This window comes from Anas platyrhynchos, chromosome 1 (genome assembly GCF_047663525.1).
Source record: "Anas platyrhynchos isolate ZD024472 breed Pekin duck chromosome 1, IASCAAS_PekinDuck_T2T, whole genome shotgun sequence".
Lineage (NCBI taxonomy): Eukaryota > Metazoa > Chordata > Aves > Anseriformes > Anatidae > Anas > Anas platyrhynchos.
In genome coordinates this window covers 178,618,361-178,639,462 of record NC_092587.1, presented here as the reverse complement: position 1 = coordinate 178,639,462, position 21,102 = coordinate 178,618,361, and the positions used below count along the sequence as shown (strand labels likewise).

At 47.2% G+C, this 21,102-nt stretch overlaps 1 protein-coding gene across 1 annotated transcript in view; it reads right to left on the bottom strand.

Annotated features, from left to right (window-relative positions):
• Nucleotides 1-190: 190 nt before the first annotated feature.
• SETDB2 (SET domain bifurcated histone lysine methyltransferase 2) overlaps nucleotides 191-21,102 on the bottom strand; it is a 35,509-nt gene continuing 14,597 nt past the window's right edge. Inside the window, exons 14-23 of the mRNA XM_072033089.1 lie at nucleotides 19,383-19,499; nucleotides 13,633-13,768; nucleotides 12,043-12,150; nucleotides 10,095-10,228; nucleotides 8,012-8,058; nucleotides 6,033-6,091; nucleotides 5,091-5,157; nucleotides 4,004-4,126; nucleotides 3,077-3,148; nucleotides 191-1,092 (exon numbers count right to left, since the gene is read on the bottom strand). Of these exons, the coding sequence (XP_071889190.1) occupies nucleotides 953-1,092; nucleotides 3,077-3,148; nucleotides 4,004-4,126; nucleotides 5,091-5,157; nucleotides 6,033-6,091; nucleotides 8,012-8,058; nucleotides 10,095-10,228; nucleotides 12,043-12,150; nucleotides 13,633-13,768; nucleotides 19,383-19,499 (1,003 nt within the window). The 3' untranslated portion in view covers nucleotides 191-952. The remainder of the gene's footprint in view (nucleotides 1,093-3,076; nucleotides 3,149-4,003; nucleotides 4,127-5,090; nucleotides 5,158-6,032; nucleotides 6,092-8,011; nucleotides 8,059-10,094; nucleotides 10,229-12,042; nucleotides 12,151-13,632; nucleotides 13,769-19,382; nucleotides 19,500-21,102) is intronic.

Genomic DNA, 21,102 nt, shown 5'->3' with positions numbered 1-21,102 from the left:
GACTAAAGGTCTAGGTAGTGAGGGGGGCAAGGGGAAGAGCAAAGTATGCAAATGTCCTTGTCAGTAATCCAGATTGCTGCAGCATGAAGGGAAAAAGAATTGGTGTAAGTCACATGAGCTTTTACTTCATTCCCGTATCGGTGAATTTACATCTTGGTTTCCTAATAACAGACAGTCCTAAAGACACAGCTTTCTTAAAAAAGTTTTATTAAGTTACCCTTTTGTAGCTAAACAATGCTTTTCTGTATTCAAATACTTTTAATATAGTAGCCTTTCAGCTAAAACACAGAAGTTACAGCCTTCCTTAATGGAGAAAGGAAGAGACAGTCCCTCTGATTGAGATCCGTTTCCATTTTGATTGGAGCATGGCAGCCAGCCCTTGCCGGCCTGCTTGCAAACACCATTTTACCCTTGTCATTACAGCAGCTCTAAGTCCTCATTGACTGCTTAATGTATGCTCAATTTAAAAAAACTCTTTCTAATTCAGAAGGTGTCTTTCAGTGCAACTTCTGCTAATTTATCTTCTTTGGCAAGCCAAAGCAGCACTGTGGTTCTTAAAACAGCACCGTCTATATGCAGACAGTGATGCAGCCACCTCCCACAGGCAGAAGAGGGCTGCTGCGAGTAAAGTGACTTTGAAGTGTGTTCTCTGGCAGCTGATGCTCCCTTGTCTTTGAGGAAAGAAAGTCCTGGGGGAAGGGGTTCTCTTCAGCTTCAAAGGAGCTAAATTTGGTATATACCACTCATTTATCCACAATAAAATTTAAAGACAGGGACAACTTAAAGTTATTGCAACAGTGAGGTATAAAAAATGAGTAAAACACCCAGTCTTTGCTTGTGTCCCTAACTTTGGGGAGGAAAGGAAATCACTTACACACTGACCTGACGTGCTCTATGTTTTCTATCCTTAGAAAATTCTCAGTATTGACACCGTTACAGACAGCCCCAGGGGTTATTCAGATGCTGTACTGGAGGTACTGGCAGCGCTCTCCTGGGGGGGAAGGACGACTTCTTTTAAATCCTGCAGTAGCTCAATCTGGTGATCCAGTTGTTTCCTGCTTTCCAGAAGTTCCTGGATTTTTTCCTCTGTCCCTATTACAGAAAAGAAAGGGATAAAAGCTTTTATTTTATTTTTATATGCAAATGTTCAGAGGCCAAGTCCTCAGCTTCACATTCTGTGCCCTTCTCTCTTCACTAACACGTGGAGAGACAAAGAATTGAAGTGGCAAAAGAAAACACAGGCTGTAAGTCACAGAGGCACAGCATTTGTTTTCCATCCTACTGTATCTCAAAACCAGCTGCGTTACAATGTAAGCCACCAAATAAAAAGCTACAAGCCAGTTCATTGCATTCCTAACAACTTTTCAGAGCACACAGCACAGGGACACTTTCCATAAACATGCATTTTTAATTTTTTAAATTAACGCCCCTGAATTACATAAAGCAAATTTAGAAGTCCAATGGATTTTAGTCAACTAAATGTTAAGCTTAAAAAGGGATGGGTTTGGATAACAGAAGTCAACAGCTAGTTTCTTAAAAACACGATTTAGGAGCATTTAATGCACCTGTTTCTGGCTAGGTGCTAGAAGTGAGAGATGGAGAAAATATCTTGGAGAAAAACAAACAACTGTGAGCACTGTGTTACTGCGTTCAACTTAGGGGTGAAGCACAGGTGGAAGCCCTCAGCTCCAGTTCTGTCATTCCAAAGGGATATGGCAAAAACAGAAATAGCCCAGAGAAAGCACTCGATGAGAACGAGTGGTGTATGGGAGTGCTTCCCCAAGAAGGCAGGTAACAGACTGGAGACCTTTCACATTGCTGAAGAGAGAACCTAAAGGGCGAGAATGCGTGCTTCTAGTATTCGTAGGAGTCCTGCAGGATTTAGTCCCAGACTTTTATCCGCTGTGGCAGATGCTTAGAATACAGACTGGGGAGAAGGCTGGGAGAGGTTGGCTCCTCCTGGGTAAGGTCTGGAACCAGCTTCGATGTGTTTTCAATATTGACCTTGAAATTAAAAGTAGCCTTGATTGTATCAGAGAAAAAGTGTGTGGTTCAGGAAGAACTGAGCTGCTGAAGTAGCGGGGAGCTGGAGGGGGGACAGCTTCCACACAGCAGAACCACAGGGCTGTACCCAGATGCCAGCACCAGAATTTCCCCTGTAAGCTGAGAGAAGGATGCAATAATGGAAGCAGCTGTGCAAGAAGCAAGTGTGACCTAAGGTCGCGTCACACCAGGGATTACGAGCAGCCACGCATCAGTTCCCCTCCGATGAGGCACTGCCAGAACCTTGCGCTGAGGGAAATGCAAACAGCAGCACTCCCACTCCAGAAGAGGAATTCAAAAGGAAGACCAGGAGACGAGGGCGGAGCCTGGCTTTCTGCAGGCGAGCAAAGAGGAAACGGGGGGGAAACAGCAAACACCAGCTTCGAACACCGAACTTCAGTGTTAGCTGACTTGCTCCCACTTCCCTCTCTTAACAGTTACAAACCCTGTTCTAACTTTTGCTTTTATCCCTGTCAGAAAGGTGTAAGAAGAGACCCACCTGGCTGTAGTTGGAACATGACAACTAAGAAGTTGTAATGCTGCTTAAGCAGCTGAGGCTTGAGTTCATGCCCTAGAGTTTCCTTCCGCTCTGGTGCTCCCCAGTGACTGCTCTTGCACGTTTCCATTGCCTTCTTTGAGCGTTCCCACCTCCCTTTCCAAAACCTATCAAAATTGCCTTCAGTTCCAGGCAAGCTCTGTTTGTAGTGCTCGACTGTAAAACAGTCGCTTTGTGATCATTTAAAATTGTGAAGATCATTCTGGGAGTTGATTTAAAATGATTTGAATGACAACACGGTCACTGGTGACAAGGGTTCACGAGGGGAAAATCCTGTTAACGCAGCCCCACAGAAAGGGCTCTGGGGGTTGTGGTCCCAGCAAGCTGGACACGAGCCAGCAGCATGCCCTGGGCTGCACCAGGCCCCTTCCACTTTGGGACATCCTGTGGTGCTGTGATTTTATCCATATCCTCAGAACAACATCAGTGCCCCAAACCATACCGAGCGCTGCTGTTCTGACAGCTCACCTCACGTACCTGAATGAATATTGGTCAGTATGTTTTCAAACAGCCCGCAGTCGAAGAGTGACATCACTGTCTCTTCATACTCTGGAAGAAGAGAGGATACCACAGAGTAAAGGTTTACAGAACACTCGAGTTCACGCACTGCCCAACGCTAAGTGCAGCACAAAACAGTAATTAATTATAGCAATTGCTCAAGGTTTTAAGATAACAAAGACACTCACGTCCGTATCACTTCTAGTTCTGTACACCTGTTTTCACGAGACACGGCTCTCAGTGTTTTACGTTCTCTGCCACCCCAGATTTATGCCTGCATTTCCTAAGTGAGGCATTTTGTGTTTCATCTCACTGGAAGCCCACAGAATCTGCATGACCATTAGAGGTTTGCTTAACGGTGAGGTCCTCTGAAACCCCAACGTGTCCTGGACTTCACTACTGCCCCTAGCACCATGACACCTGAGCTGCTCACGACAGAGATTTGGCCAGGTGTGAGGTTTCACTTTCTGTGCACGTGCTTCAGTTATTTGCAAAAATTAGCATTGCTTAACCAAAAGCATTGTTCATAACTGTGTAAAGCTGGGAGGACAACGGGAGAGGAAGGTTTGTTTCTTTTTTCTTTAATTACTTTGTTCTGAGAACAAAGTAGTATTATACAATCCTCCAAGAACAAAGTGTTTCATACAAACAGTTCCCCAAAAAACAAATACAAGCTAATATTTGACATTGAAGTTTTAAGTAATCACCCAAAGCGCTGAAACATTCAGACTCAAGGATTTTTCCCTCAAAAGAGCACAGATTTAAACAGGCAGATGGTCCTTCCTTACAATCCAAATAAAAAAAACCCTTCCTGTTCTCTTTGTAACCGCTCCCTCCTCCAGAGCCTGGGAGCAGAGGTCTGTGTTTATGCCAGTGGCTAAAAGGTGGCTTCAGAAAGCCCTGTACCTGTTTCCGAAGTGTTGTCATCCATCAGCTTCTCCTGTGCCAAGTGCAGCGTGTCCAGCATTTCTTCAAAGATGTCATCCAGCAGCCCGGCTTGCTTGCATTTCCTGAGGAAGTCTATTCGGACTGGTAAAACAGAGCACACGCACTCTTAGGCACGAGGGGTCCTGAGCACAGCTGCGTGGGCTTCACCCACTCACTTCAGAAATTAAAACTTTGCCTCCCCAACTCCAAATGCATCACTCCTAAAGCACCTAATAACCCCTGGCATGGAAAAGCAGATTATTTGCTTTGCTTTTTCTTATTGTTCTTCTTCAAATCCTCTAGACCACACCATGGACTGAGCAGGCTAAAGGACAGAAAACAACACAAGAAGTGAACCAATACTGGACTTGGTAAGAGAACTGAGGTTACATTTACTGCGAGCGATCCAGGCATTAACCTCATTTATTTTTGTGACCTTGTTACAGTCCATTTTATGGTGCTGCTTTGTCAGATTGTCATTGCTAAGGAAATAGGTATTTTTATTTCATCTCGGAACAGCAGCTCCGCGACAGGTTTCAGTAAGGTGTCCCTGTGGACCACTGTGGGAATTCAGCGGGCTATCCAAAAGCAAAAAGCTGCCAGACTGCTCAGAGGAATCCACCAGCCTCCATTAAAAACAACATTTTTCAAATTTTCTAAATTTCTGAGCAGCAGCGTAACTCTGAGCAGCAATTACAGCAGGACTTTGGGGTAACACACACTGCGGAGCTGAAGGACTGCTGTGTTAACCAACCTGCGCACGCCTGGGATTGAAAGGGAACACAAAACAGCACGCAGGGGCAGCAGCAGCATTTACAAAGCCTGGTTCCTGCCCAGGGAGCCAGAACGCTCTTGCTCAAGGTGCTCAGAACACCCTGCTGGGCAATTAAAACCCGCACGGCCGTTCTGCAAACCAGGCTCTTGCTCCCTTGCCAGAACAGCGGGCCTTTTGTCTCAGGGAAATGCTAAAAAGGGCCGTTTTCAACAGCAGTGCTCCCTAACACCCCCAAGCTCCGAGCATCATCGCGGTATCACGCAGCTCGCTCGTCCGTGAAGCCGGTCCCACCTTTGTGCCTGCTGTTTTTTCTTTTTAATATTCGTAATCTGTTCTCTTCTGCTGTTTTGTCTGTGCTCTGGAAGAAAATCAAAACAATGCATTTTTGCATCCTAAGGACATTTCCTGCTCTATTTGCAGTGTCTTAACTCCACATTAGCAGAGAGAAAAAGCAGCCCATATTTCTGTGAGTAAAGTCAGCTTCCCCACACGCTTAACAATACTCCTCTCCAGACATTCAGGATTTTAAAAAGGGAAGCAAAAGTCATTTCAAAGCAAAATCTCCTAAGCAAAGCCCATCCTGAAGGATATCGCCCTGCCCAATTACTATTACTGCCCTCACACCGTGTATGCAAACAGCACAGATGTAACTGATGGCTGCTGCTAACTCCCAGCCTAAGTGACACCTAATTCTCCAGGCCAGATATAATACTAAAAATGATCTGAGAGGAGAGGAGGAATATTTTTCTCTTCCTTTGGATGGGATGCAGTCATTCTCTGCTGCTCCGAATCATACCTCAGTACCACAAATGATTCTTATCTCTACTACAACGCCCCACCAGTTTAAGAGCTGCACCACTCGGACAAGGGCAAGCAGTTTATCCTGCAGTGCCTAAACATACACGGAACCCCCCAGCTTCTTTATTTGCAGTGTTTGGCCTGATTTCCTCAAAAAAGCTCCTTCTGGCATGTCAAGAGCACAGCCACTGCTTCAGAAGCTCCCATCACACTTGTGCCAGGCAGCCTGAGGGCAGCGCTGGCTCTGCCAGAAGCAGCTCGGAATGGCTTTGTTCAGACCAAACAACGAGATCAAAACCAGGCAGCTGCGAAGGAAAAGTCGCCGCCTCTGTGAGCAAGTCTCCTCCTTAATACACTGCCAAAAATACTTCACTGAAGCCCTTTGCTGTGGCAGATGTGGATTTGTGTTTTAGAGCTACCGAAATGCGGAGTTACCATTTGTTCTGTGATGGTGGAAGACTTCAGTGCGTGCCTTTTCCTCTTATTAGCTGCATCTGCAAACCAAGAGACAGCGAGGTCACTACACGTCAGCCTTCGGCCGACAATTTCATACAGCTCAAGCTCTCCCCTTCCCCAGCAGGCTACAGAGCTCAGGCACTTGGGCAGCCACACAAGAATATGTTTCGGCTTTCCCAAATCCCTGATTTTTCAGCGGAATCCACCTCATGTCCATCTAAGAAAACGGACAAGCCTGAATCACCAGGAAGCGCAAATCACCACAGCGTTAGGACATCGCTGTCTTTTGAACCCCTTACAAAGCAAACCCCAGATTATAACGTAAGATTTTTGGCTGTGGCAGAGGGCACTGACCCTCCCTGGCAGCAGCAGCACCTCTGCATGATAAGAACTTAAGGCAAAACGTGATAAATTCATGAAAGACGACTTTTTTCCCCGTCAATCCTTGTTTATGTCAATACACTCTCAGAACTAAGGCTCCACAAGGAGTTATTTCAGGTGTCCCACAGGCATACAAGCGGCATTAATGTTTCTTTGCTGTATCTACCTCGTGGATAACCTTAGGAGCTCCTCATAGGAAGCGATTTTACTCGTGAGCTTTTATTATTTCAGCTACAAAGCCCTTTTATTGGCATTGCATGGAGATCTCTGCTTTCAGTCTGCCCTCTATCCGCACGCAGCCGGCTCCTTCCAACTCCGTAACTGGCAGCTGCTGACAATAGCTGCAGCCTCCCAAGCAGAGAAGGGAAACTGGCAAGGAGCACGAGCCAGGGGGCAGAGAAAGCTGGAGAAGAGCACAGCCACCAAAAGCCAGAGGGTTTTAAATGCAGGGGGTTTGCACGCCCCCCTCCATGCTTTGGGTAATGCACAGAAAGTTAATTCCTGTTTAGAAATCACCTTAGGAATGGGATGTTACTGCGGGTACAGAAAAGGCTGTCACAACAAGTTCAGCACCCAAAATAAAGCCGGGCAGCCTCTTTTGGAGCGAGCTGGGAACTGCTGGTGCAGGTATGGAGAACAAGGGGATGTTGTCTCGTAGCTTTCTCCAGGCTACCAGGGAAAACGTGCCCGGAGAGGCAGCCCTTTTACACCAGCTCCTGTTCCCACACAGCCCAGTCTTGGCTTAGCCTGCCCCAGGTGGTCTGCAGGGCTGGGCTCATGTCACGTTGGAAACTAACAACCACCCCAGCTGGCCCTTAGGGGGTGTTAGGGTGAAGCCAGACCCCCAAAACGGTCAGCCAGAGTTGGTGTTACTGCTCAGCTGACTGAGTTAAATGCAATCTGGAAGCAAAGGCTCCTCTAGGACCCACCCCATTTCGAGCACCTCCATTTGGCTAACTCAGACCCGAACCCACGTGGTCAATTCGGTGATTCCCAGCTGCCTCAGTCTGCAAGCACCAGGACTGCCAAACCAAACTGCATTTCTCCAGCAGAGGAAGCAAGCCTTAAGCAGGGAGCGCATAACCCTTCGGTTACGCTTAAAAAGCTCTTTGGGATCCTTCAGAATGAAAGGCTGGGTTTGCCACGTACCGCAGTGGGTACGGAAGATGCAAACGTGAACATTTTAACGCAACTGCAGGCACAAATCCCAGGGTAAGCACTCCTGTAACAGCCCTTGCTTTGCTAATTGCACCCCTCATTAGCCTGAGCCTCCCGTTTCACACTCGTTTTTAAGAGCTGCTTGGGCCTACCTACAGAATAACTCCACGAGGGATCAGCTCCGTGTCAGGTTCTGAGGGGATTTGGGGATGCTCAAACACCAGCATTTCCTAATGCAAAAACCCTTCTTGCTTTCTGCCTGTACCCCTGGATTTCAGCCAAACCCCTCCTGCAAGATCCGAAGTCCACCGCTCAATAGAAAGGTGGAATAACATTTGTTTTGTTCAAATGAGTTACCAACGGTAGGATACAAACTTTTAAAACAGTTAAAAATCAAGGAAGCCATCAAAGAAACTCACCATAGTGATTGGTCCTATTGCCTGGGTCATGTTTTGGGCAGAACACTCTACAATTTAAGTTCGGTTTTAAGAAAAAGAGAGACAGGATTAATAAATACGTAAACAGAGTAACGCTGACTGATTTCAACAAATATTTTCCCCGCTATTCAGTAAATGTAAATCGAAAGATGTTCTAAAAATCTCTCAGGGCGGTTGTTCAGCATTACCCACCTGGGAGAGCACCCACTGCGAAGCCTCACACATGCACGAGCTCCTGGTTTTACTTTTGGAGCCTCAGTGGCCTCACAACTGCTAATTCAAAGCTTTGGTGTTCAATCACCCCACCGTGTTTGGACGGTGTAAATCACATCGGGTGCATTTTGGCTGCCAAACACCAGGACAGCGTTTGATCTGGGGTACTCTGATCTCATTCAGTAACTTGTTTCAATTAATGCTGTCAAGATAAAATCCCCGAGTACTCTATACACGAGGTGGGAATAATTCCTCCTTTTTTTAGGAGAGCGATTTGAATTTCTTGGAAGAGGTAAAATGCAACAAACAGAGCTGGAAATCCTCCCTGTCTTTGGATACTGTAATGTGTAGAGAACATAAACCAGCTTCTCTAAGATGCCTTTCTTACAGAAGGATCCCAAATCACTTTTTAAACAAAATTGCCTTGTCAAGAGTGTGGTTTAGTTGATCTCTTCATTACCAATCTCTATTTGCCAAGACTAAAGCTCAAGTGTTTAGAAGCAGTTTATAAAGGGAACCACATTTTTGTTAAAAAAACAAAAGTGCTGGCCTTACAAAAGCAGTCTATTTCCTTGACAAACCAGTGGTTTTTGCATTAAATTCATTTTGATGCACGAAAAAGATATATAAATGCTTAAGAATTTAGTCAGAAAACTACATACTGGAGGCACATTACTTACATACCTGAATTTCTGGTTTCCCTACCATAATTTTTGAGAGGTGGCACTGGAAATGGTGCTCGTTTCCCCACCTGTGCTATGACCTGCCTTTTGCAAAGCACTGCACGCCTTCTCTTTTTCATTCTGCTCTTTGCTCTGATAACCACTGCTGCTGATCTCAGAGATGGCAATTCATTTAAAAACACCAGCTCTCCCCCACGGAAGGAATTCTCTTTCTTTTAGATACGCTTAAGCCCAAGGTGTTGTTCCTAAAGCACTACGATGAGTCATTTATTCTGCGATCACACAAGTTCCTAACTTTCCATCTACTTTCCTTCAGCTTTGCAGGCTCCAGGGAACTCTACAAACACTCACTGAACACATCCTCCTACAGAGCTGGCCCTACATCCCTACAGAAAGATCTGTTTATGTCAGAGTGAGAGCCCTACCAAAGCAGCCAAGACTTTTAAGAGCTTTGGGTACAAAAGAGCCCATCTTGGGCTACCAAGGATTCAACAGTCTACCAGATTAATCTAAGACTAACGTAGCTTGTGACCTCTTTGGCCTTACCCAGCAGTGAATGCTCTGGGTTGTGTCTACGGACCTCAGACCCTTCCTCTAACTTCCTCATTCCTTTTGGAGTCCTACTTTCTCAACCCCTTTCCTCTGCAGATTATCATTCCTTCCTCTGAACAACTTTTTCCGTCTGCTATCAGCAATGTAAGCAGTCTGAGGGCAGGAAATTTACTTAAAATCTGTTTAATGGTGTTAATGCTAGCAACGTACTTGAAATGTAAGAAGATCTTGGATGGGAATACAGACTTCTCTGCTAGCACGTGGATGGGCAGTTGCTAGCATTTGTCTAACATGAACAGATCCAGAAGCACGACAGCCTGGTCTGTGCTGAGAGCACCTTTACTGAAGCTTCTGAGGCAAGAGAAATTGAGAATTGGAATCATTCATTTGAAGTTTAATAAAAATCTTTCTCCTTGAAGACTAGCTAGGTGGCCAGTAAAGCCAGGCTTCCTCATTTTGGTCTAGTGATCTTTCAGCTCAGTCTCTTCAACGCTTGGAAGAGAACCTATTTCTTTTCTAAAAATAAGGAGTTAAAAATTTGACAGTTTAATTCTCTCTTCCTAACAATAAAACCCAAAACGGGAGAATAATGGGTTAGAAAAGACTTGGCTAAGTACCGGTAGACTCCGTTCACTTCGTCGGTTTCTATCGCTGCGTCGTCGCAGAGCGCGCAGAAGTAGTGGTAGCTCCTGCGACAGGCCCTCTCCTCGCACCCCACCGTGGCTCCTTTCTTGCGGCAGAAGTTGCACACCTACAATAAAACGATGGTTAGCAGGCAAGCATCTCAAATAGCTACCAAAAAATAAAAGGAGACTTACAAAACAAGCGTAGGAAGATAAAATATTTCACTGTGAGCCTCCTCTGCGGAAGGCATCGGGCGGGTTCACAGCAGCAAACTCCCACCTCGTCCAGCATTTCAGTCACCTTTTTGCTATTTGACCTCAATTTCCCAAATTAAGCAGGGCAAAGAACCACGTGAGGGAACTGGGCAACTTTCATCTCTTATCCCAAATCTGAACAAGTTATTCCAATGCCCATTGGAGTGGGTGCTCATATTTATGTTCATGGAACCACAGAATGGCTGAGGTTGGAAGGGACCTCCAGAGATCATCAGCCACCTCTCCTGTTCTCCAAGACCTTTCCAAGATGACAGGCTTAGTGATAACGCCTGCTGTTCCCTCAGCACCCTCAGGTACATCCCATCCAGGCCAATAGATCTGTGGGTGTGTAGCTCGCCCAAATAACCTCTAGCCCAATCCTCTTCAACCAGGGGAAAGTCTTCTCTCCAGATTTTTTCTCGTTTCTGGGCTCAGCAGTGCGTGGGGGCAGCCTTAGCAGTGAAGACTGAAGCAAAGAAGGCATTCGGTAACCCCAGCTTCTCTGTATCTGCTGTCACCCGCCTCATGTAGCAGCACACTCACGTTTTCCTCAGTCTTCCTTTTGCTGCTGCTGTATTTGAAGAAGCCCTTCTTGTTGTCCTTGCTGTCTCTTGCTAAATCTAATTCTAACCAGGCCTTGGCCTTCCTCATTGCATCCCTGCATTCTCTGACAACGTTCCTCTATGCCACCCAAGCGGTCTGTCCCTTCTTCCCCATCACGTCCATTTTCTTCTTCAGTTTTCCCCAAGAGCTCCTTGCTCACCCACACAGCCCTCCTTGCTCAGCTTCTTTCTCGTAGGGACGTGCTGATCCTGAGCTTGGAGGTCATTATGCTGAGCATAATGACCATCCCAGGGGATTCCTCCAATTAGGTCCCTGAAGAGGTCACAGTCGGCTCTCTTGAAATCCCAGGTTGCAATCCTACTTTTTGCCCTGCTTCCTCCTCGCAGGATCTTGAACTCCAACATCTTGTGGTCACTGCAGCCAAGTCTGCCCGCAACCTTCCCGTTTCCAACTAGACCATCTCCGTGAGCGCCAGGACCAGCAGCGCCCCTCTCCTTGCTGGCTCACCTACCTCCAGAATCACAAAATTATCTGCAGTGTTCGGCAGTGACCTCCTGGGCCGTTTGTTCTGAGCTGTGCTGTCTCCCCAGCAAATATCGGGGTGTTTCAAGTCCCCTGTAACAACCAGGGCGTGGTTTTCCACAACTGCTTGTTTCCACGACTGTAAAACGTTCCCTAGACGAACTTCATAAAGACTTCCATCCAGGAAGAAGGGGAGCCGAGTACAAAAGCAACAAGAAAACCTCATATAAATAACCTCCCTTCTGCTAAAAAAAAGAAGGTGTTTCCCTTCACGCTTACAAAATGCATCAATTTGTTTCTGGCACTAGCTTAGTCTCTTGGAAAGTCTCTTCTTACTCTTTTATCTTAGGAAAAAAGGGCCAGAAAAAAAAAATCCAATTAGCAATAACAACAAAAGAACTAAACTTCAGTAAGTGTAACATCCAATCAATGTTTGTAACTCTAAATCTGTAACTTCCAGATTTGTAACTTCCAAGTATTTTTCTGCTTTTTTTTTTTTTTTTTCAAACATAAAACTGACCAAACAGCTCAGTACTAAAGGGTGGCAGGGTGCATGCTACGGGGCAGGACTAAGTGCAGATTCCGAAAGAAACTGCCTTACCAGGCGCTTTCCTCTCTTGAGTTCGTTCAATACAGATTCCACGTCAAACCTGATGTCCAGATTCTCTGGGTTATACTCTTCAGATTCCACAAATCCTGAGGAAAATAGCTAGAGACAAAGAGACGACGTTAAGGATTAATAGAGAGACGTGGTCATCGATATATTCCAGAGAAAAGAAGGGGAGGGTACATCTGGTCTCGCACATTTTCACCTAACCTGAAGCTGAACCAAGGAAAGGTAACGAGGTGAGAAGGTGAATTAGTAAGAAGTGTGAACAAAGAAAGCTCCAGGCTGCCCAGAGAGCTGCTTGGCTGACAAACCTCCACACCTTGAACAACTTCTATCAACTGGCAACCACAGTCTGCCTGCTCAGAAGGTGATAGCTGGAAGAAGCCAAACAGGGTGCTCGTCCTAAAGCAGGCACATTCGTAAAGTTGTTGGGTTAAAAAAAAAACAAAAAACAAACCAAACCAAGAGTTCCAACGTTTAACCAAGTTTAGAGCCCTAATAAAAAACATTTTCCAACAAAACAGCCAAGTAACACAGTGAAATAGTTATGTTTTTGAAGGATTGTTAAATAATCTGAAGAAAAATAAGGATGTAAACATAAAACCCGTGAGGATAAGGCTGGAACAGTGAAAGCCAGAAAGGAGCAGACGCCCCTTCTGCACTAAGAAACTCTCCCTGAAGGGAGAATATGCAATCTGTAACTGGTTCTGCACACCAAGAGCCAGCTTCAATAAAATGCCAGAACAAAGGAGAGGCATTTTGACAGCCAAATAAGTGAATGTGTTCTAAGATTCAATTCGGTGTCTGAAATCCATCGATTCCTACCGACTGCATGTATCTAGAACTCAGGTTGACCAGGAACAGGCAGAAGGAAACACCAGAGATCGACACTTCAAGCTGTTGCAGCCATGCCCTATCCCTCTCCAAAACCCTGACCGGTCCCCGTTGTTTTTGCACGGCTTTCCTGGTTGGTTTGGGTAACCAGCCTTTGAATTTAGAAGCCATTTTTCTCCCAGGTCATTATTTAGCTGAGTTTCCTACAGACATGAAGCATGTGCAACACGCCCTTTTGCCCATCATGGCAATTCCACTTGCCCCCAGTACTTCGGTTTGCTGGGTACCCAGTGACACTGACAAAGAGAAATTTGTGAGGAGAAGCAAGTTTGTGCCTGTTTCAGGAAAGCAACTGGGCCTCATTCCAGTGCGAACCAGACCTGTAGGTCTGGATTCTTATCAGGCAACACACAATAGCCACTTTAGGCTGTTTGTACAACTATGAGGCAGCAATTAAAAGCATTCCACTTTCACAAATTTTGTGCACTTTACCACAAATCCAGCATTATTTCCCTTGCCCCCTCTTGCCTAGCAATGTACCTAGTTTTGTTGTTATGTTTGAAGCCAAACTTTCTGCAGTCAAGCTGCAGAACATCATGAAGACTATTCTCTGTTTCAACCGAAACAAAAAAGGAGGGACAAAAGCCATTGTAAAGCTACAAAAAAATCAACAGGCAAAGAAGACTTCCACTTTTGTGCTTCTCCGTTTCCTCTGCACAGTGACCAACCAAAAAAAAAAACACTCACCAAACAATCCCGATGAGCTGCAATGTTTTGCTCTTCGGCAATGTACATTATCGAGCCGGACTCCCCTTCCGAACAGAACGCACACGTTCTTCTCACCATCTTCGCCATTATCTGGAGAGCACCTAGAGCAGGAAGGCTGGGAGGAAACACAAAGCGACTGACGCAGTTGTCTTATGCCAGGCAGGGTGAGCAGAGGAAAGCAGAGCTCTTGAGCTCAAACTGCTCCTTCACCTGCAGCCCCTGAAGCACGGTTCTTTGCAGCCAGGATGTGCAAAGCCTGCTCTTGGGACAAGAGGTGGTGGGAAACAGGTTCCCAGCAGTTAGAGCAAGGGGAAAAATGGTTTGTTTGCCCTCAAAAAGTCACTGTGAGATATGTTCATCTGATTCGTGTCAGTATGGAACAGTGCTAGAGCCGCATGGTATGATGAATGTGACCTTCTGCCTTACATACCCTTGTATATAGTCTAAGAAAAACAGAGTGGTTAATGTATATAGTTCTTGTACCTTGCAAAGGAATATTTTAACAATTTGTGTCAACAGAGAGCAGTTCTGTCTGTCTCTGGGTCCTGCGCTGGCAATTTAATTCTTCCACAGATGTGTCTCCCCCTCATTAAAGTCAATTTATCAAATCTTCAGAAATATTCCTCAAATCCAGGAGCCTATTTGCTGTTGTTATTCCTAACTCTTATTCCTAACACTTACAGCCTTTTTGCCTTCTTTGTGGTTGATTTAGCACTGCTATAGGTGTGACTGGAGTGTCCCTGTGAACGGCCTGTGGGGAGTGTTTTAACAACACGTGAAGTGTCAGTAGAGAGCTATTTGTGTTTGTATGTTCTTTCTTTGAGGTCTCTGATGTCTGGGGGTTTCAGAACAGCTGCTAACAACTGGTGACTGTTATGGCTTCTGAACGGGACACTGTGCAAGCCCCTGATATCTGGCCAGGTGGCCAGGAGATTAAGGAGAAGAAAGAAAGAAGCCGAAGGACGGCTAGGAGACAAAACTTGCAGGGGACGCTGTGTAAGCTTTTTTTTAGAAGTAGCAATGAATATGTATCAGCCTAGGAGCATAAAAATCAGCTACTTGAGGTAACTGGTGTGCGTCCTGGTGGAGCGGAGACTCCCGACACACCCAGCGCTGTTTGCTTACCTCTATTCTTTTAATAAATTGTAAACTTTGATTATAATCCTATTTTGGGACCGAGCGATTTATAACAGTCACTAACAAGTCATGGCAGAAGGCACAGAGCTAACAAAAGAACTGTCGAGCTTGTTCACCTCCATGCTCCAACGACAGCCCCATGAACAGGCCAGCAAGTCATGCCCTCAACACAAAACTCCTACTTCTTTCCCAAAACAGCCGAAATGGTGCCGAAAAAGCCTTTAACCCCACCCCCCACCAGGAATTTAGGGCATCCCTCCACGCATTAATAGCAGAAGCTTTACTTTGTCTGTGGTTTCTGTGCAAGCCCACTGCAGAAATCTTCAGTTTCCCTCTCCCACTAGGCGTGATACTCCAAACGTCGGAGACGTCACCTCTGACAGCCCAAAAGCCTGTGGGATAAGAGTAAGAAAAGTCCGTGTTCACTTTTAAGAAATAAGAAGACTTGGAGCTAAATTACTGCTTCTCTGTCACTAGAGTAAGGCCCAAGTACAAGACAGGGAGGAAATCTCACAGCCCAGCAAATCTTGCACGTATTTCTGTGGCTTTCAACAGTCAACTTCTGTCTTCCCTTCCATAAAATGGAGGGGATGCTCTCAAGTGAGGAGAACATCCGAGTATAAGGGGATTTTTTTCCCCTGGCTCTGCCACAGAAACTTGGCTTCATCTCAGGCAAGCCACTTTGCCTCCACACACATCTGTTTTTCCCCACATCCTTCTCTATCTTGTAAGCAAGGTGGGGTAGGGACCTATTTCCACTGTCCAATCTAAACAATGAGCATCATAACATCAGCCTCAAAGCTTAGGCATTAAATAAATGCAACAGAAACAAGTGGAAGTGTACAGAAATATTAGAACTAGAGTGGGATAAGCCAGGGTTTGAATGGTTGCCCCCCCAGGTCGGGCAGAGCTCCCTGCAGCAGGTCGGTACCTGGAATTGATGCATACATAGGCCCTGCTCAGGCCCAGTCAGAGGATCTGTCCCCGGGAAGCCGCTGAGGAAGGTGCTGAAGTTGGAGCCTGCAGTCCCTGGTGCTCTTCCAGGCTCTGTGGAGAAATCTTGGTGCTGAAAGATAACCAAGGACCAGGTCAAGGTCAACCCTTGGGTTACTCCAGGGCCTTTGTCAGGCCCCTGAAGCAAAAGGACAGCTCTCGGCTGCTCCTCACTGCACGAGCAGCCAGCCTGAATCCAGTGCCCCATTCAGCTCAGTATCCCGCCCCCAACTGCACTTCTGCTTTGTCCCCGTGCTCTTCCCTAGGTTTCGGCTACCAATTACCATCAGGAATGGGATAAAGAGCTAAATGGGGCTGTGGATCCAGCTGGCTGCTCCTAAGTAAGGAGGGAAAGGCTAAGGGCATGGTTCCAGTTTCAGTTTAATTCCATTTCGCCTGAATAACCACTCACTTTTTGACACCCAAGGTATGTGTGAGAAGAGGCAAGAAATCATTGTTCCTCACTCAGCTCCTCCAGTAACACCCATGATAGCACAAACCTGTTATTCTGTCTCCTGCTGCCTCTTTTTCACGTTCAAGACTCTGAAATTATTTAGTTATTCCTTGTACAGGAGCTGCTCCACATCTTTGATCACCATCGTCACTTTGCAGTCTCTTTTCTACTCCTGCAATAGCTCAAGAGCAGCTCTCTGTACTCATTTTTTTTTCTGAACAATTCTTAATAATTCACACATTGGACTGCTTCTGGGCATGGAGCTGTCCCCGCCGTAGGACAAGGTACTGCAGACCTCAGACCTCTTTCCTACATGGTATCTGACAGTCGGTACAGAGGGCACCATTACGTCTGACACACGCATTGTCTTCCACTTATCAGTGCTGGATTTTCTCAGCCTTTATTTTACAGTCGAATGACTCAGAGTCCTTCTGCAACTTTCACACAAAGTATGGCAACTAATTCATCTGTGAGAGCCACGGGCTCTTCCACTGCCCTCCGCTAATGGAGGAGGGGATAAAGCTGTAAAACAGAAGGTGGAGGGGAAGCAGTCATGGGAATTAAGCAGCCACGTGTCTCAGGATGCTTCTCTAACCCTGTGCCATTTCCTACCAACACGCCCTGTCAGCGCTGCCACAATGGCAACCTGGGGGAAAGCAGTAAATGAAACAGAAAGTTAAAAGGGGGATGAAAAAGGGTGACTGTGCAACTTCCAAGCATACCTTGCTGAAACTTTACTCATTTGTTTAGCATTTCCTCTCCAGAATTGACTCTGAAAGCCTCCTTGCAGGCTCACAAGCTCACGTTATACAGGAGCCAGAGGCACAGATCACCCAACGCCTCTGTAGCAGGGTGAGGAGAGCACAAGGATTTTGGAGTAAAACCATAGAAATCCATCTTCCCCTTCACCTTTTATTTGATACAGGGGGAATATTTTAATGGATGTAAGGCGTGAAAACGGTATTTTCTTTGAAAGGTAGACACGTGGTGGGGATGACGGGAGGGCTCCTCACCAGCCCTCAGATCTCACCCCTTCCAAGATGCTGGGGACCCCCAGCACTGGAGGGGAACTGCCTGAAGGGGAACTGGGAATGTTCTGGGAACTGGGAGCTCCCAGAAGGACGGAGGTTGTGCAGTATTTAAATAAAGCATGGTCTGCTGGGGCAGAATGGCTACGGAGCTGGTGAAGGGCCTGGAGCACAAGGCCTGTGAGGAGCAGCTGAGGGAGCTGGGGCGTGTTTGGGCTGGGGAAGAGGAGGCTCAGGGCAGACCTCATTGCTCTCTGCAGCTACCTGAAAGGAAGGGGTGGGGAGCTGGGGGTCGACCAGTGACAGGACCAGAGGGAATGGCCTCAAGTTGCACCAGGGGAGGTTCAGGTTGGCAATGAGGAGACATTTCTGCTCAGAAAGAGCAGTCAGGCACTGGGACGGGTTGCCCAGGGAGGTGCTGGAGTCACCGTCCCTGGGGGTGCTCAGGGCGAGGCGGGACGCGGTGCTTGGGGACACGCTGTGCGGTGACACCGGTGGCAGCCGTTATTTGGGGCTCCATTCCCCCTCAGGGCACAGCCTCCTCCCCCTCCCCCCCAGCCCCCCTCGGCCCCGCGCTCCCCTCAGGTAGCCGGGCTCGCCCACCACCACCCTGCGCGGGGGGGGGTTGGGGGTAGCACTGCCGGGCATCACCCCCCGCAGGGCGTGGACGCGCCCCCGTGCCCCCTTCCCTCCCCCCCCCCCGCGGCTGCCCGGTGGTACTTACCGCGGGGGTTCAGGGCCGGCCCGCACCAGCGGCCGCTTCCGCGCGGGGGAGGGGGAGGGGAGGGGAAGCGGGCGGGCCCAGCCGGAGCGCCGCGCATGCGCGCTGCCGTGCCCGCGCTCGGCGGCGCGGTGGGAGGGGGTAGAAGGGGCTGAGGCGGGTCACGTGGGCGGGGAGGCGCTGGGGCCGCGGGTTCGAGTCCCGCCCCCGCCGGTCCCTGTGAGGGGGCGAGGCCCCATCCCTGCCTCCACCCCAAAGCCTCCTCCTGAGGGCACAGGGCCGGCACGGAGTCCCAAAGGTGGCTCCAGAGAAGGAGACTCCACAATTCCCCTGGGCAGCCTGTCCCAGCGCTCCCTCACCGTGAGGTGAGGGAAGGGACGGAGCCTCTCTCCCTGTCTGGCACTTCTCAAGTTGAAGAAAATCCACTACAAATTTCCCTTCCCTCCTCCTCCTCACTGTAAGGCCAAGATATTACACCTATCCAGCCCCTCTACCTTGGGATCTAGGCCGTGCTGCTGTTTGGTACGCTGCCCCACAGCCACAGGCCAGGGAGCCAGTTTCAGCCCTGCTCTGGAGCCAGTAAACCAGGAAACCCACTGACAAAATAAAAAACAAAACTGCTAATGGCTGAGCAAATAGCAACAGAAATTATATGTGATCAGCCATGCATGGCCTCCAGAGTACTCTAACAACGAGACAATTCAAGCTTCTGAAACTCAGGAATTTAAGATGAATTCCAGCACCAGCTTAAACTCCCCTTCCTTTGCACAAGGCTCCAATAATATTCAGAAGGCACCCACCTGCCTTGCTCTTTTTCAGGAACATCATTATATGCGTGACATTTAAGGATGTTAAGTGCCTGGTCCTGCGCTTGGGTCACAACAACCCCACACAGCAGCTTGGGGAAGGGTGGCTGGAAAGCTGCCCAGCAGAAAAACACTCACAGGGAAGCGACTGTCCCCTTGTATACAGCATTGTGAGGCAGCACCTTGAATGTTGTGAGCAGTTTTGGGACCTTCACTGAGATTTGGGACTTTTGGGACTCATCACTGCAGAAGGGCCCAGGAAAACATCAACTAACCCTTGTCCTGCACCGATCATGTTTCTCTTTCAGCCTATAAGGAAGCGTGAGTTCCTTCAGCTTGTGAATGAAAAGAGAGGAGGGGAAAGATGAGGAGCACGGAAATAATCTAAGAAACGGTCTTAAGACAGATATTTCTATTTCTGTAAACCATAAAAATGAAAAATAACTACATTTAAAAAACAATCAGATAAAAGACATTTTTGTTCACTAGTTAGCACCACAGGTTTGTTTAAGTGCACTGTTCACTGTGTAGTCCCTCCCAGCACATAAATGTCCAGGTACACGAAGCGCTGACAGTAGAAAAGCTTGACCTATAAGGTTTTTTTCCTGCACATCTGCATTCCGCACTGGCAGGAAATCTCCGTCTCTGGCAGGCTTCCAGCTTCATAACCATAATCCCATGTGAGTTCGGTTCCAGCTTTCACGTGCCTACGAAGTAAAATATTTGGTCAGTTCATTTGAATTAAGAGAAACAGGGCTGTGTTCACCAGTTGTCACCACATGCAAACCCCAAAAAGTGCGTGGGGCAAAAGCACCACGCATGCAGCTTGGAGAGAACCAAGAGCTATAAGGAGTCCCTGGCACAGGCAGCTTTGTTCCTTTTACTATATACAGCCTATCACTGTGGTTCAAATAGATCTCTAGGTGTACTGAGGATGAAGGGGATCATCTTTGGTCTGATAAACTACATTTTAATGCAACTGCACCATTTACGTGCCCAAACCCTAAGACTCAAAATCAAACCCATGATCCTCAAGAACCAGCCCCTATGACAGGTGTATGAGCGAGGTGATTGCAAATGTAGGAAATTCACTGCCCCGAACAAATGCCAAGTTAAATACTAAGATGCTGAGGCACAACCAAGTGGAAAATACAACAAAATACGAGTATTACAAACAAGAGAGTAATTCCCTGATGTTTCTCAGAGGGTAAGACATAAGTGAAGCCCAGTGAACTACCAGGCAGCAGGCTGAGAACAAAGTGAGGACTTTCCAAGCGAAGCATAACTGCAATCTGGGACTTGTTAACCTCAAGATGTTCTGGAAGCCAGAGACGTAAAAGAAATAAAAAGGTGACTGGGAAAGTTCACAGAAGATATAAAATTAAGCTCAATGGTCCAGATGGAGCCCTTAACGTAGAGAAGTTGCAAAGGGGTAATTGCCAGAAAGCCAGAGGACAAGCCAAGGGAGCATTCCTTCAACAATCGCCTTCCCTAAGCGTCTTCTGCTGACCGCTACCACCTCTATCCACTGGCCTCAATCCCCACTACACGTTTTTTATTGAGTACCCAAGCAAGAAAGATTCTAGCTAAACCAGAATCTTTTTCTTTTTCCTGATATATTTCAGCAGCATTGCCTTCAGAGCTCTTGGAAGCCCTCCTCACAGTGCAATCCACAGCATGCACGTCAGCATGGGACCAGGGGCTGGGCCTAGGGTTACAAGGCTCCACAGAGTATCAGTGCTCTCCAGGATCCCTGTTTGTCTGGAATAAACTCTCCCCGCTATTATAAATTCTCACCTGGCACTCCCATTGCCAAACCCGTCAGCTAACTTCAGTCATACAGTGAATCTTTCCTTTCCGGGGTTTAGCTGCCTCCTTCTTTCATCTCACTGGTGCCAGCTCTCTACCATCCAGGAGGAGATGGCCACTTTTTTTTTTTTTTTTTTTTTTTTTTGTCTTTTGGAGGAAGTTTCCACCTGAGTACTTTACTGCTACCTCCCCAAGACACATTGGAGTACACAGAACCCAGCTTCTCTTGATAGCCATGAAGAGAAGGTCTGGAGTCAGCTTGTTGGGCCCACAGAGGAGGTGCATCAGCCTTAAAAACCCATGGACTCCAACCCTGCCCTCTGGGACATGGCTCTACTGGGCATTCTTTGAGGCACAACACTGAGACCAATGAATTTTGGCTTTCTAAAGAACCATGAAAAATAGGTTTAACCTATTGACAATAGGTTTAACATGACAATAACCAAAATGGATGCATCAAAAGTCATTTCCACGCTTCACGTTGAGTTATTTTTATTCAGT